The sequence below is a fragment of the Oncorhynchus keta genome, chromosome 4 (assembly GCF_023373465.1).
Source record: "Oncorhynchus keta strain PuntledgeMale-10-30-2019 chromosome 4, Oket_V2, whole genome shotgun sequence".
Classification (NCBI taxonomy): domain Eukaryota; kingdom Metazoa; phylum Chordata; class Actinopteri; order Salmoniformes; family Salmonidae; genus Oncorhynchus; species Oncorhynchus keta.
In genome coordinates, this window is record NC_068424.1 from 33,328,058 (window position 1) to 33,344,424 (window position 16,367).

Here is a 16,367-nt window from a genome sequence, read left to right on the forward strand (position 1 = left end):
ATTAAACCGTAAATGACAAATGAAAACTGATTTCAAGTCTTAATCTCTTTTCTGCGAGGACGGATGAGGATGTCTGCCTTCATAATTCCATGCAGGATTGAGGGAAAAAAATTGTCAAGTGCTCGTTTGATAGATCAATTTACGGTTGGCGCTAACGGTCTTGCTCTCTTTCTAATATGATGCTATTTCATTCCTCTTTTTCGGTCTAACAGCAATCTATGGCACGCTTGATCTGCTTTTCATTTGATGTGTCATGACATTCTGCTTTAAGTTCTGATGAAGGGGAGACCTCCTAGGCGAGAGAGAGAGAGAGAGAGAGAGAGAGAGAGAGAGAGAGAGAGAGAGAGAGAGAGAGAGAGAGAGAGAGAGAGAGAGAGAGAGAGAGAGAGAGAGAGATGCTATTATGTCAAATCATTTTAATGGTTATTATCAGGGCATTAACATACGTTTTTTAAATTTCAGTATCCACATAGTAAATGTACTTGTTAAAGTCAACATGCTTTAAAGTGTTGTAATTCCTCAGCCTCACATACTGTAATGAAATAGTATTCTGGTAAAGTATTCTTGTGGTAAAAATAAATGGTGGTATTTCCCTTAATCACAGGGAAAAAGGACAAATGATTTATTTGTGAGAACAAGCACATACTCCTTCCTAGTGTGGAGCAACAATGGAGGAACAATGTAACTCATATGTCGTCCATAGGAAGACAATGGCGTTATTGGACTACTCTGACTCTTGGTTCACCTTTGGGGAGGTTTCTGTTCACGTCCTAACCTTCTCTCTTTGACTTCCTTCCCCTTTCTCAAACTGTGCAGCCTTGCCAACCAGGTTTCAACCCAACTTGTAAAAAAGGGGAGGAAAGACTTTGAAACTACTCAAATACTGAACAACCACAGCAAATTGTCCAGTGTAAAAAAAGAGTGTTGAGTCTGTCGACCCTTGTAGTGTAAAGCCTTATTCAAATATTTCCCAGAGTGCCTTGACAATCAAGTAAATTGAGTTACCACCCATGACTGTATTTGTTTGTGACAAAAACATCATTGTTGCATTCATCCATTTTTGTTGTACAATGGACTTCACCAAGTGGGATCCTATGTGAATATGTTATCATTAAACAATATATATATATATTATATATATTTAACACCAACAACTGAGATTATTTTACACCACTGAGTGTTAATTTAACTCTTTACAGTGTTGATTTAACTCTTGAATCAACACTAGTTAACACTGGCCAATTTGCTTTGGGCTATGAAAGGGACACATCTGCAGGCTTCCATACATTTCAAGAACCGTTTAGAATTCTGAAGAACTGTAGATGCCATGTCAAGAACCCCACACTTAATTCAAAGGTTACGGTAACATACTGTACTTTAAATAAAGTAACTTACAGGTTACTGGCTGACAGTAAGCTATCTTGAAAACAACTGGATTATTTTACTGTGTAATGTTATATTTGACATAGTGTGAGTGCTTGTCTGCAGCAGGGCCTTTTGCATATTTTTGGGTGGGGGACTCTTGAACTTTAAAAAAAGATTGTTATTGTTCATAACACACACACAGGAGCAGAAATGTCATTATGCTTTGAAACTGCTGTCAAAATGTTTAAATAAGTCATAATTTAAAAAAAAATCTAAATTAACACATTAGAGATAATTTTATGCCAAATCAATTTGCAAGTGAAAGTGTATTGGATGAAATTAAGATGTTTAGCCAAGGGATTAACCAAAATAGTTCAGTGGATTTATCCAAATTATCAGCCAAGAAGTTAAAAAAATATGGCTAGTGTTTGCTCACTAGCTGCTGGCACTTTGTCGAATGCAATACCACGGGTGAATCATTGTTTTCATGCAAATTGGCTACCGAAATTAAGAGTGTGACTTCTTAACCTAGAGCTAATTTGGCAGGCAAAAAGCACATACTGCATTAATGAGATCGGATTTATTTTCAATTAAGTTGAATTAAAATAATTTTTAAAGTAATTGTTTACTGTATATGTCCCCAGGAAGTTTTCTGTGTTTTTGTGATTTTACGTACTGCGGATACACAGAATGAGTTAATCATCAGGATGCTTATTTGCACTTAGGCACTGTTGAGGGGATTAGGGTTCTGGTTGCCATCCAAATATCAGCTTCAAAGCACCATCTGAAACATACAGTAAATGGATTTCTTTGTTTCTGACAAGATTGTTACTGTCTGTATTCTGACAACAATGGAGTCACTGTTGATAAACACACCAAACAAAGGAAACATATAAACATATTTCAAATCAAATCAAACTTTATTTGTCACATGTGCCAAATACAACGAGTGTAGACCTTACTGTGAAATGCTTACTTACAAGCCCTTAACCAAGAGTGCAGTTTCCATCTACCATGAGAATTTATTTGATATAATTCTGTTATTAGCATTGAACATGTACACTGAGTAAACAAAACATTAAGAAACCCTGCTCTTTCCATGAAATAGACTGACCAGTTGAATCTAGGTGAAAGCTCCGATACCTTATTACATTGATGTCACTTGTTAAATCCACTTCAATCAGTGTAGATTAAGGGGAGGAGACAGGATTAAAGAAAGATTTTTAAATCTTGAGACAACTGACACATGGATTGGTTATGCGTGCCATTCAGAGGGTGAATGGGCAAGACAAAATATTTAAATGCCTTTGAAAGTGATATGGTAGTGTGTGCCAAACGCACAGGTTTGTGTCAAGAACTGCAACGCTGCTGGGTTTTTCACACTCAATCGTTTCCTGTGTGTATCAAAAAAATAGTCCACCACCCAAAGGACATCCAGCCAAATTGACACAACTGTGGGAAGCATTGCAGTCAACATGGGCTCATCCCTATGGATGACGTGTCCCTAATGTTTGGTATACTCAAGTGTATATTTGGACAAGGCAAATTCTCCAGTGTCTGGCTGACCTGGTTTTTACCAATCTGCCTGGAAGGTTTGTACTGGAGTGGATCTTTAAAAGATCACCTGCCAGAATTTACGTCGGGCCTTTACAAACTATCACACTAACTAGGCCTGCCTGTTGAAGTAGACCTGTGTAAAATGTACAACCTGCTTAATCGGAATGACTTTTGAATAAGTTTGTTTCGTTTTCAATTGTATGTTTGCTCACTTTGTTTGAAGTAATTCACTGGTTTGTGTATCCTACTCTCTCTCCACCCTTACACGAATGCAGACAGACAGCACGAACGCAAGCGCCAGACTCTTGTGGCTGTCCTGAACGAGGGGGCGGTGGGGTGTCGTTGCGTCATATCACCCGCCTCGCTCCCATTGGCCGACACTACTCACCCGACACAGCTGTGATTGTTTTCTGCAGAGGAAGTCTGTCTCTGCTATGAGGTCTGCTGTTAGGAATGATATAGAAGCTTTTTCTCTCTCTCACCCAAACGATGATGTGACCAAACACCGTGATAACAGTCTGAGAGCAGCAAAACGCACAGCATTGTCGGATGAACAAAATCGGGTCTCGCTCGATCAGACAGTGTGAACGTCTGGAGAACAAGGTAAGAAGAGATCAATTATATCTGCTTTGCTATTGTCAATTGATAGGATAATCATAGCGAGATTGTGGCAAATCAGCTTGAGAAAAGCATGGGCTACAAAGGTCAGTCTGCTCCAGACACAAACAGTCTTAGATTAGATCCAATTTAATGATACATACCTGTGTTAGCTACAATCTAATAACGCATCTGTTGTTCTCCAGCGCTGAAGTGCCAAATGCCAAGACCAGAAGAACACTGCTGGAGACGCTCTTGTACATCGAGGGTGGAATCTAAGAATTATTATAGGGAAAACTGGGTCGCATCGAAGGCTGAAGAAATGATGTCAATTATCACATCAGTGCTTAGCAATGTATACGGCTCGCTGCACAGTGTGCAAACAGCAAACTTAATCAGACGGGGTCTAGTCCTTTTCACCGTGGGAGTATTTCTTGCATTGGTGCTCAACTTGCTACAGGTTCAAAGAAATGTGACTTTGTTTCCCGAAGAGGTGATGGCAACTTTGTTTTCATCGGCGTGGTGGATTCCCCCTTGCTGCGGCACGGCAGCTGGTGAGTTGTTACTTTTCCAAAAACCTATAGTTTATCATTCTGTCTGAGTGAATGAGATTGCTATGTAAGGCCTACTTCTAATTTGGAGAAAGGAATGTGAATTGGGCTTTTAGGGGGGAGCTTGTGTGTTTCATGATGCCATTACAGGCTACCAACTATAACCTGGACTACATAATAATGTACCGTTTTTTTCCCATCATAATCATTGTTATTATCCATTATGTAAGTGTTCTCGCAGCCACGAGGCCATTAAATGATGAGTGTTTTGTCTGGGAAAACCATACAGTAGTATTTATATTGCCCTCCAATGCTCCAATAGGCTTCCCTAGAAACAGCCGGACATAGAGAGTCATTATGGGTGTGCTGTGTTTTCATTGGCTGCTTTCATAACGGGTGAGCTGTGGAGGCGGTCCATAATTGGCTGTTGCCTCGAACATGCCACTATCGAAAAAGAGAAACAAGGAAGTCGTGTGCACTGTGCAGTCAGAATGAAATAAATTATTTTCACCACCAACCCGTCCCCCATGTTCTTGAGAAGTAGGATACAGTGGTTCACACTTAAAAGAAATACAAATGTAAAAAATTTGAGACAATTGATCCAACGTTTTTATTTCAGTGATATACTACAATGTTCCAGACTTATCTTTTATCACTCGGTTGCAGACATGTTTGTGCAAGGACTGATAAGAGAGAAATAATCATGTGTGCCTGAAAGTGAAACTAGAAAGCAATCATGTTGTTTGTTTCATTTCTGCCATTTTTTTTTACCCCCAAATTGAAACTCAAAGAAATTCAGAATGTTCAAGCCCTTAAAACAACATGAGCCAGTTTGATTTGTATGTAGGCTATTCAGTGATGTACTAACTCAAATGTCCTTTCTGCAGCTGTTGTTGGCCTGCTATACCCCTGCATCGACAGCCATCTCGGAGAGCCCCACAAGTTCAAAAGGGAATGGGCCAGTGTCATGAGATGCATTGCAGTATTTGTTGGCATCAACCATGCCAGTGCTGTATCCTTTCTATAACAATGTCACAATGTGCACACTCTCATGTTATCTCAATCTAGAGACGGACTGACACATATTTACACCAGTGATGTTTAGCACGTCCAGAGCTTAAACAAGGGTGTTGTGGACTAATTCATGTGTAATACATAGATGAGTAACATTCTTTGATTAGTTTGATATACACTCCTTTTGGGGGCCATGAGCAAGATTTGGTCGGGAGCCCCCCCCCCCACCTTGCAGGCAAAACATTTTAATGCACCCTCTTGACAATGCATTTTGTTTATTTTTTAGTGCACAAATGTATTTTCTGCAATTCTTCACATTTTGCCATAACGTATTCCATGTTCATATGATATCTGTGTGAAAAAAAACAATGGGGGCCCCTGGAGGTCAGGGCCCCTGAGCACATGCCCTGCATGCCCGGTCGTTAATTTGGTGATGATTAGGCCTACTGCAAGGTTTAGATAGCTGGCGAGACTACCTTACCTAGCAATTGAGTGACTGGCATAACAAGTGAAAAACTGCTGATGCGCTACCAAATTTTTTGTAAGTTGAGACCCCGATGGGGTTCCTTTTTTTAGGTTGAGGGCCCCCATGCGAACTCTGGGCCAAACGCGCAGTATGTAGTCTGCGTATAGGAAGAGGCGGCACTGTACACTCCATTGTTGTTTTGCTACTTTTACGGCCTTGAAGGCAATTCATCTAGTGTCAGTGGGACAGTGGATGGAAGTCCCAACTGCATTCCTGCTTGTTTTGACTCCTTGACATACTTTAAGTATGTATGGAACTTACAGTTGCTTCAAACATACACTGCTTGTGCCACCCACACTAACGCTTTGCTGCAACAGTCAAACAAATACAATATTTTTTTGAAACGCATTTTGAAACATATTTTAAGGGATTCTTTACTGAGCAGATACTGAGAGAGGATCACAGATAGGGAGAGGTTGTGTCAAAGGGCAGTAAGCTAGATTGGAACCTATGCAAACAAATAGTCTTATTTTGCCCTTAACTGCTCCATCTCACAGAAACTAGACTTTGCCAATAATGTCCAGCTGTCCCTGACCCTGGCTGCCCTTTCCCTGGGACTATGGTGGACGTTTGACCGCTCGAGGAGTGGCTTCGGCCTGGGCATTGGGACGGCATTCCTTGCCACCGTTATCACACAGCTGCTGGTCTACAACGGTGTATATCAGTAAGTGAAATCATGCTTTTATTTTTCCATGTTACTCTAAGAGCCAATTTATGCTTGATCCGAAAATGTGGTCAGAGACTCCGTTTGGATGGTGTGATGCAATTACGGCACCTCTGGAGTCACGCAGAGACCAGATTGAGCTCTGTGCTGCATCGCTGTGCACCTCCCAAATGTTGTAACAATGCAGAGGGCTCCGTATATACAGCTGAAGTCAGACGTTTACATGCACCTAAGCCAAATACATTTAAACTCTGTTTTTCACAATTCCTGACATTTAATCCTAGTAAAAATTCCCTGTCTTAGGTCAGTTAGAATCACCACTTTATTTTAAGAATGTCAAATGTCAGAATAATTGTAGAGAGAATGATTTATTTCAGCTTTTATTCCTTTCATCACATTCCCAGTGGGTCAGAAGTTTACATACACTCAATTAGTATTTGGTAGCATTGCCTTTAAATTGTTTAACCTCTCTAGGGTACGTGGGATGCTAATGTCCCACCTGACCAACATCCAGTGAAAGATCACGGCGCCAAATTCAAACAGAAATCTCAAAAGTAATTCCTCAACCATACATGTATTAAACACCATTTTAAAGATAAACTTGTTGTTAATCCCACCACAGTGTCTGGTTTCAAAAAGGCTTTACGACAAAAGCATACCATGCGATTATGTTAGGTCAGTGCCTAGTCAAAATTAATCACTAACCTTTGATGATCTTCATCAGATGGCACTCAAAGGACTTCATGTTACACAATACATATGTTTTGTTCGATAAAGTTAATATTTATATCCAAAAATCTCTGTTTACATTGGTGCGTTGTTATGTTTTGCCTCCAAAGCATCTGGTGAAAGTGCAGAGAGCTACATCAATTTACAGAAATACTCATCATAAATGTTGATGAAAATACAACTTATGCATGGAATTAAAGATGTACTTCTCCTTAATGCAACCACTGTGTCAGATTTTAAAAAAACTTTACGGAAAAGCACACCATGGAGTAATCTGAGTACAGCGCTCAGAGACCAAAACAAGCAATACAGATACCCGCCATGTTATGGAGTCAACAAAAGTCAGAAATGGCATTATAAATATTCACTTACCTTTGATGATCTTCATCAGAATGCACTCCCAGGAATCCCAGTTCCATAATAAATGTTAGTTTTGTTCGATAAAGTCAATCATTTATGTCCAAATACCTCCTTTTTGTTCGCATTTAGTACAGTAACCAAATGCGCAAGCACTAGGTCCAGACAAAGTCAAAAACATTGACTTTGTCTGGACAAAGGAGGTATTCGTAGAAACATGTCAAACAATGTATATAATCAATCTTTAGGATGTTTTTATCAGAAATCTTCAATAATGTTTCACCGGAGAATTCCTTTGTCTTTAGAAATTAAAGGGAACAGAGCTAACTCTCACAGGTGTGCGCCTGACTGAGCACATGGCCTTCTGGCAGACCCATGACTCAATCAGCTCTCATTCTCTCCCACTTCACAGAAGTGAAGCCTGAAACAACGTTCTAAAGACTGTTGACATTTAGTGGAAGCCTTAGGAAGTGCAATATGACCCCACAGACACTGTATATTTGATAGGCTAAGAGTTGAAAACTTACAAACCTCAGATTTCCCACTTCCAGATTGGATTTTTTTCTCTGGTTTTTGCCTGCCATATGAGTTCTGTTATACTCACAGACATCATTAAAACAGTTGTAGAAACTTCAGAGTGTTTATCCAAATCTACTAATAATATGCATATCCTTGCATCTGTGCCTGAGTAGCAGGCAGTTTACTCTGGGCACTCTTTTCATCCAGATGTGAAAATACTGCTCCCTACCCCAAAGAAGTTAACTTGGGTCAAAAGTTTCGGGTAGCCTTCCACAAGGTTCCCACAATAAGTTGGGTGAATTTTGGCCCGTTCCTCCTGACAGAGCTGGTGTAACTGAGTCAGGTTTGTAGGCCTCCTTGCTCGCATGCTTTTTCAGTTCTTCCCACAAATGTTCTATAGGATTGAGGTCAGGGCTTTATAATGGCCACTCCAATACCTTGACTTTGTTGTCCTTAAGCCATTTTGCCACAACTTTGGAAGTATGCCTGGGGTCCTTGTCCATTTGGAAGACCCATTTGCGACAAAGCTTTAACTTCCTGACTGATGTCTTGAGATGTTGCTTCAATTTATCCACATCATTTTTCGTCCTCATGAAGCCATATATTTTGTGAAGTGCACCAGTCCCTCCTGCAGCAAAGCACCACCACAACATGATGCTGCCACCCCCATGCTTCACGGTTGGGATGGTGTTCTTCGGGCTTGCAATACTCACCCTTCTTCTTCCAAACATAACACTGGTCATTATGGCCAAACAGTTCTATTTTGGTTTCATCAGACCAGAGGACATTTCTCCAAAAAGTACAATCTTTGTCCCCATGTGCAGTTGCAAACAGTAGTCTGGCTTTTTTATGGCGGTTTTGGAGCAGTGGCTTCTTCCTTGCTGAGGGGCCTTTCAGGTTAAGTTAATATAGGACTCGTTTTACTGTGGATATAGATACTTTTGTACCTGTTTCCTCCGGCACCTTCACAAGGACCTTTGCTATTCTGGGATTGATTTGCACTTTTCGCACCAAAGTACGTTTGGACAGAACGCGTCTCCTTCCTGAGCGGTATGACGGCTGCATGGTCCCGTGGTGTTTATACTTGCGTACTATTGTTTTGTACAGATGAACATGGTACCTTCAGGCATCTGGAAATTGCTCCCAAGGATGAACCAGACTTGTGGATGTCTACAATTTCTTTTCTGAGGTCTTGACTGATTTCTTTATATTTTCTCATGATGTCAAGCAGAGGCACTGAGTTTGAAGGCAGGCCTTGAAATACATCCACAGGTACACCTCCAATTGACTCAAATGATGTCAATTAGCCTATCAGGAGCTTCTAAAGCCATGACACAATTTTCTGGAATTTCCCAAGCTGATTAAAGGCACAGTCAACTTAGTGCATGTAAACTTCTGACCCACTGGAATTGCGATACAGATAATTATAAGTTAAATCATCTGTAAACAATTGTTGGCAAAATTACTTGTGTCATGCACAAAGTAGATGTCCTAACCGACTTGCCAAAACTATAGTTTGTTTACAAGAAATGTGTGTAGTGGTTGAAAAACTAGTTTTAATGACTCCAACCTAAGTGCATGTAAACTTCCGACTTCAACTGTACCTCTTCATTGAAATGATTGGTTAATGGTAGGTGGGGCGAAATGTCCTGTATATTAACACAGAAACTCACTTCCTTGACAACTTCCTTCACAACAGCTCTGCGAAGCACAGTAAGTATGAATGCTCTGACTTCTGCAAAGGCCTTATCGCAGTAAATGCTGCACGGCCAATGCAGACGTCGGACTGACCATGCAGCACGAACTGTAAAAAATGCATGGATAGTATATTTTGGTGAGATAATAATAATATATGCCGTTTAGGAGACTCTCTTATTCAAAGAATACATTTTTCATATGGGTGGCACCAATAGGGAATGAACCCATATTCCCAACGTTGCAAGTGCCATGCTCTACCAACTGAGCTACACAGGACCATATTATTATGTTATTATACAACGGTTGGGTCTAATCCTGAATGCTGATTGATTAAAACCGCATTCCAGCCGGTGTCTATTCCACAAATTGCCACAGGCATTTTAATTTACTCTGTTCCATCTGACTGCGAAATCCATTGTCTCATCAGCCCAGCCAGGCAATTTATAAATTTGATCTCCACTATAAAATGCATCAAGACATTATCTCACATTTCTATTAGAATAACATTTAGTTTTCAACAGTGGAGATTTGTATAAACCTTGCTGTCTGTCTCTCCAACATTTGCAACATTGTTTCAATATTTAAATTCGATCTCATGTTGACCTATAGTAATGAACGGGACGAGACAGGCAGAGTCAAACAGTCAATCATGAATCAGCTGGCATCATTTTTATGGATTTATACAGAAAATGTCAATTGATAAAAGGTAAGACAAAACCCAGGTAATTTGCAGTCTTTTCATCTTCAGTTTGAAGTGATTGTAAACCTATGACTGTGTTGTTGGCTAGCTCCTCTGAACAACATTGTCTTGACGAGTGAGCACATCTTCTATTCCAGGTGAAATCGCTCGTCATTAGCTCATTGTTATGGATGTATCCAAAAACAAATCACTAGAAAACTGCTTATGCAAATGCAGCTACTTTGTTGTTATTCTGTCTGCACTTTTTGACTTGACTGTAAGTTAGCCGTAGTTGGCTAGGTAGCAAGCAAGGCATAAGAACGTTGCCAGCCAGTATGGCAATGGAACATTTAGAAAGAACGACTGGGGCGCGTCCATAGATACAGAACAGCAACCTTAGATTTGTGTCGGGACTATATCTTCTGGAAGGATTAAATAGTATGAATAAATCAAAATAATGTTTTTAATGAAAATATGTCAATCATTATTTGAATATGTGTTGGTAACCCGCTGTATAAAAGTGATAATACCCTCAAAGCCAGTATTTGGAGGATATATTGGCACGGTTTGCAACAACACCTAGAGAACATACCTTTTCGTGGACATTATGGTATCATTTACTTACCTCATAGTTTGGGAATAACCAGTGAATCAAATGAGGTGTCTTTTAAAAAAAGATATATATCTGCTTTGTGAATGACGTATTTATGTATATTTTCTGGAACTGGTCCCAGTCACTTGATTCCATCAAAGAGGATCTGACTGATGAAATGAAAGCAATTCTTTTGGAGTCCCCCATGCCTCTACGCCCAATTATTGGCCCTCCTACCTGCCTCTGTGGAACCTCTTCAAAAATGTCCTGGGAAGGAGGAGCACTCTGTTGCTTCAGTGAGGGTTCTTACAAAGAGCTGAGTTCAAAAGGCCTCCGCAGCTTCTGTTGAGTGAAGGGAAGAGGGAGAGAGATGAGATGGAGAGGCAAGATGATTTTATATTTTTTTACCAAACTTTAATAATGCTGCTTTTCCCCCTTCCCGAGATCTGTGTTTAACTTGCCTTTCCTGTTTTAGGACTCGACACGTGTCTTATTTGAGGCTAGATTTGACTAATGGGGCATATATTTCATTTAATCTGATCTATTTTTCTCCCTCTCCTGTAGATACACATATCCAGACTTTCTGTATGTGCGCTCTTGGCTTCCATGCATATTCTTCTCGGGGGGAGTGACTGCAGGAAACATAGGACGCCAGCTAGCCATGGTAAGTCCTGCCCCCTCCCCTCCATATGATGAACACATTGACACAGCACATTGACATGTTCATGTGGTAGAAACTTTTGTGAGAGGAAAAAGCCTGACACCACAGTGTCGGCTATAATGCCTTTACCAGGTGTACTGCCGAAGTCGGCCCTTATTCTGTGTAGAATCCTTCACGGTCATGTCCGTTATTCAGTTTGACTCAATTAACGTGTGAAAACAGATTAAGCATGTCGTTTTGCTTTTCACAGTAGCGAGCCAGTCCTAGAGCCAAATGTGTATCAAAGGGTCAGTTTCAGCTTGTTGTTTTTGTTTGATGGGGTTTGAAATGTTGGCAGTTGGCACGAGCCCTTGCTTGCTCTTCCTTTCTTTTTTTTCTCACTCTTGATTGCTCTCTCTCTCTGTGAGATGGATTAAGACTGTTTAACTTTCATTCAGTCTTTTCAAACTTTCATCTTCATGTTTCTCGATTAACTAGCGGTTGAACTGTTGAGACGCTGACTAATACTTTTTGATATCTGACACACACAAACTTTTAAAAATGGCTCCACCCAGGTTTTGGGCTTCAGAGAGTTTGAAATGGCTGAAATATTGTCTTAATAAATAACATTATTGAAAGTGCTAAAAGCAATGTGCTGTTCCTTTTAGTCCTTCATCAGTAGCCTATAGCTGTTTATGGAGCCAGTTATACTGTATATAACTGATTGTATAAGGGAAAGTAAATTAACTTAGAACAGGGGCTCTGTTCAGTTTTGGGATGTATGTTCTACATATGCTTAGCGACTGGATGTTCTAAATCGAGAGGAACAGGTGAGAGGGAGCACTTTTTCTTCCAGACTGTATACAGTTAAGGGAGGCCTAGAGGAAGGAATATCACATTTTACTACAACCCCAACGTAGGAGAATCTTCTCACAGCTATGCCTATACATAGGATCCCATGATCCACTGTAGAATAGTCCTATAGTCTACAGTAAAGGACTAGGAACTGAGCCTTAGGTAAAAGTCATCAATAATGTTCTTCTCTAATCCCCATTGTGGATGATACACTGAGTGTACTAAACGGAACGCCCGGATAGCAAGGACCCATAACAAGGAAAGGTTGAAGGGCAGCACCATAGGAGTTAGTCGTAACAGTATGTCTGTGTCCCAAATGGCACCCTGATCAAAAGTAAGGTGCAAGGTGCCCTTTGGGACGCCGACATCACCACTATACATACCTCCTATATTTTCCAAGATAGAATAGAACGGCATATTCGTGGTCAAAATTCAGAATAAAATAGCATCTACACTGAGTGGACAAAACATTAGGAACATGCTCTTTCCGTGACAGACAGACCATGATCCCTTATTGATGTCACCTGTTAAATCCACTTAAATCAGTGTAGTTGAAGGGAAGGAGACAGGATAAAGAAGGATTTTTAAGCCTTGACAATTGAGACATGGATTGTGTATGTGTGCCATTCAGACAGTGAATGGGCAACATAAAATATTTAACTGCCTTTGAATGGGATATGGTAGTAGGTGCCAGGCGCACCAGTTTGAGTGTGTTAAGAACTGCAACGCTGCTGGGGTTTTCATGCTCAACAGTTTCCTGTGTGTGTCAAGAATAGCCCACCCAAAAGACATCCAGCCAACTTGACACAACTGTGGGAAGCATTGGAGTCAACATGGGCCAGCATCCCTGTGGAATGCTTTCGACACCTTGTAGGGGCCATGCCACAACGAATTGAGGCTGTGCTGAGGGCAAAAGGTGGTGCAACTCAATATTAGGAAGGTGTTCCTAATGGTTTTGTACACTTAGTGTACAATTAAACAATAAGGCCCGAGGAGGTGTGGTATATGGCTAATATACAGGCAACGCAGATTGTCAGGATACAGCCCTTGGCAATGGTATATTGGTCATATACCACAAACCCCAGAGGTGCCTTATTGCTATTATGAACTGCTTACCGACGTAATTAGAACAGTAAAAAGTTATGTTTTGTCATACCCCTGGTATACGGTCTTTCAGCCAATCAGTATTCAGAGCTCGAACCACCTGGATTATAATATTATAATATATGCCATTTAGAAGATGCTTTTAATGATTGAGACATTGTACATGATATTTGAACATGGGGTTTCCCCTCTCTCCCTTCAGGGTGGTGTTGAGAAACTGCACAACGACTGAACAGAGATCAGCTGAAGAGGAGCGAGAACGGCAACCAATACGGAGAACCAGCATAATGGAAACAAGTCCGACATCATGGGGAGAGACATTTCAGTTTGAAAGAAAACAGATTCTTATTTTTTTTTACTACTTTTCTGTGCATTATAACAAAGAGCTAGCCAGAATCTCCTTTACCTAATGTGCCATGACTTCTGTACCTCCTGGTGGCCAAAATACCTTTCCCCATCCCTGTTCGGGTCCAGATAGCATGAGGTTATAAGTTAGACACTAGGCTATCCGTGTTAGGGTCCAGATAGCATTCGGTTATCAGTTAGTTTCTAGACTATTCCTGTTCGGGTCCAAATAGCATTAGGCTAGCAGTTAGCCACGAGCTCTTCACTCACTATGTCAGGACAGTATTTGACCTTCCAGTTCTTCGAAATGAAAAGTTAACTGGTTTCAGAGTGAACTTTTTGCTTTTTGCTGGTGTGTGAGTGCACGCGTGCGTGTGGATGTGTGCAAGTCTTGACAGAAAAGACGAGGAAAAAATGTGGAGCTAAATGTTTGCTTTTTTGTTATGCCCGAGTACAAAATTATCATAGAAGAGAAATGTTTCAGAGCTGTGCAAAAATGTCTGACACTCACAGAGACAGTGACTAGCAGTATGTCACCTGATGACATGTATTGTATGTTCCCAATATTGTATGTAATTCACCAAAATAAGTATTTATCTCTGAGAAATTAGAATGCCAACACCTATAACTCCCAAACCAAATACATGAGATCGCAGATGATGTGACCATGTTTTGAACGAATGTACCATGATGCTACAATAAGTTAGCATATTCATAGTTGCAGTAAAATAAGTAATGATAAAAAAAGGCACCTGAATATGATCTGGTGTGAAGCTCACCTTTTGGCTGACTTCCTGGACATGGTGTGCTACCTGGACTTGACCTATGAACCCTCAGATTAGTATATGAATGGTTGATTTTCCATTTAAAGTTTTCCAGACTAGGCATTAAAGTTTGGGAACATACATTAAGAGAAGGAGAGAGCACAGGACATTTTTCTTACGGCCTATAGGATTTGCAATCTGTGATTGCCCTTGTATTATACAATTGAGTGCTTTTGTCACTACCATACCAGTTCAGTTGTATTACTTGTACATAATTATATATTGCTTACATGTATAATCTCTTCCCTTTATAATCAGACCGGTATTACCACACTTTACCTATTTAGTTCGATAGTTGGGGGTCTAGAGGAATAAAAGTGCAATCACATATATACCTGAGCCGATTATTCTTCCGTATTTATTATTTATGTAAATGGTTAAGAGGTGAAACTCTGGAATTATATGCAGTGTGGATATAGAAAATTAGCAGGAAAATTAGCAATAACAGCAGTGTTTGTAAAAAAATAAAATAAAGTGTCAGAGATTACTTGCCTTCTTAGACTGTATACCAATGACTATTCTCACCGTGAGGAGAAGACAAAAAAACATTGTGTCAAACCGTTTGTAAAAAATCTCGTAGTAGTTCAACATTCGTAAATGGGAAGACGGATGTATTTATTATTATTTTTTGTTGGTGATGTATAGATCATGGAGAGTTTGGTTGGTACACCTGGTTCGGTTTGAATCTTTGTTCAAGTTCAGGCGTGTCTCCCAAATGACACCCTATTCCCTATAAATTATGTGGGCACTTCCATGGGGCAGAATTCCGCGTGTTGTTTTGATTTTGGATGGCCAGATTGCTAGCGCAAATGACAAACTGCCACGTGGGGAATCGTAAGTGGCTCGTTTCAGCTCTTTTTATCTTGTTCTTTAATACGTGTTTTGATTGATTTCATGTCAGTGCTAATATGGCCAAAATATGCCAACTAGCTAACCAACAACTGTAACGGTGTACTTCATAGACGACAAGTGCTCATTGTGCAAATATATTTGTTTTCAATAAACATTGTAGAAGAAATATAACTCACATGTTGTCAACAATATAAGCCAACCCAATCTGCTTTGCACCATAGTTGCGCACTCGTAGGTTTTGTCGTTAAACAACCAACCCGTCTACGTAGTGCACTACTGAACAGCGCCCTTATGGCCCTACTATATAGGGAATAAGGTTCCATTTGGCAAGCAGTCCAGGTGTGCTGCTGGGAGAAAAGATAGCTTTATTATTGGGGTGGTTGAAGCACCTATTATTTCAATATGTAGAGAGTGAGTGTGTGTGTTTCTCTGATGTCAGCTGTGTGTAATTTGTATTACCTTGAATCCAAGTGGAAAAATAAAAAATAAACTCCTAGTGATGTGTGTGCTTCTACTTTGTTGCGCCCTCATATCTTAGCAGAAGGAAACTAGACAGATACAATATGCTTTGTGTGCAGTAATCTTTTGAGCCCAATGCATGCAGTATTTGTATGAGAGTTTACCTTTTTGGTAACATTGCCATCAGAAAATGTAATTGATACAAACAGACATGGTATGCAAATGTGACATAAATAAATTAAAAACTCCTTTCTAATATTGAGTTGCACCCCCTTTTGCCCTCAGAACAGCCTCAATTCGTCGGGGCATGGGCCCTACAAGGTGTCGAAAGTGTTCCACAAAGATGCTGGCCCATGTTGACTCCAATGCTTCCCACAGTTGTGTCAAGCTGGCTGGATGCCCTTTGGTTGGTGGACCATTCTTGATACACATGAGAAACT

The 16,367-nt window shown here is 40.3% G+C and overlaps 1 protein-coding gene across 1 annotated transcript; it reads left to right on the top strand.

Moving 5' to 3' along the window:
- The first annotated feature begins 3,321 nt into the window (after positions 1-3,321).
- Positions 3,322-15,964, top strand: LOC118374051 (insulin-induced gene 1 protein-like). The gene is made up of 6 exons (XM_035760394.2): positions 3,322-3,525; positions 3,726-4,073; positions 4,958-5,082; positions 6,108-6,274; positions 11,413-11,512; positions 13,650-15,964. Exons 2-6 carry the CDS (start codon positions 3,740-3,742, stop codon positions 13,677-13,679), a joined length of 756 nt encoding a protein of 251 aa, XP_035616287.1. The 5' UTR covers positions 3,322-3,525; positions 3,726-3,739; the 3' UTR covers positions 13,680-15,964.
- The last annotated feature ends 403 nt before the right edge of the window (positions 15,965-16,367 follow it).

Bases quoted from the DNA above. Each gene is read 5' to 3' on its own strand.
- LOC118374051 (XM_035760394.2), top strand. From the start codon at position 3,740: ATGCCAAGACCAGAAGAACACTGCTGGAGACGCTCTTGTACATCGAGG. The intron at 6,275-11,412 runs GTAAGTGAAATC...CCTCTCCTGTAG, and splicing joins GTCTACAACGGTGTATATCA to ATACACATATCCAGACTTTC. The intron at 11,513-13,649 runs GTAAGTCCTGCC...CTCTCCCTTCAG, and splicing joins TAGGACGCCAGCTAGCCATG to GGTGGTGTTGAGAAACTGCA.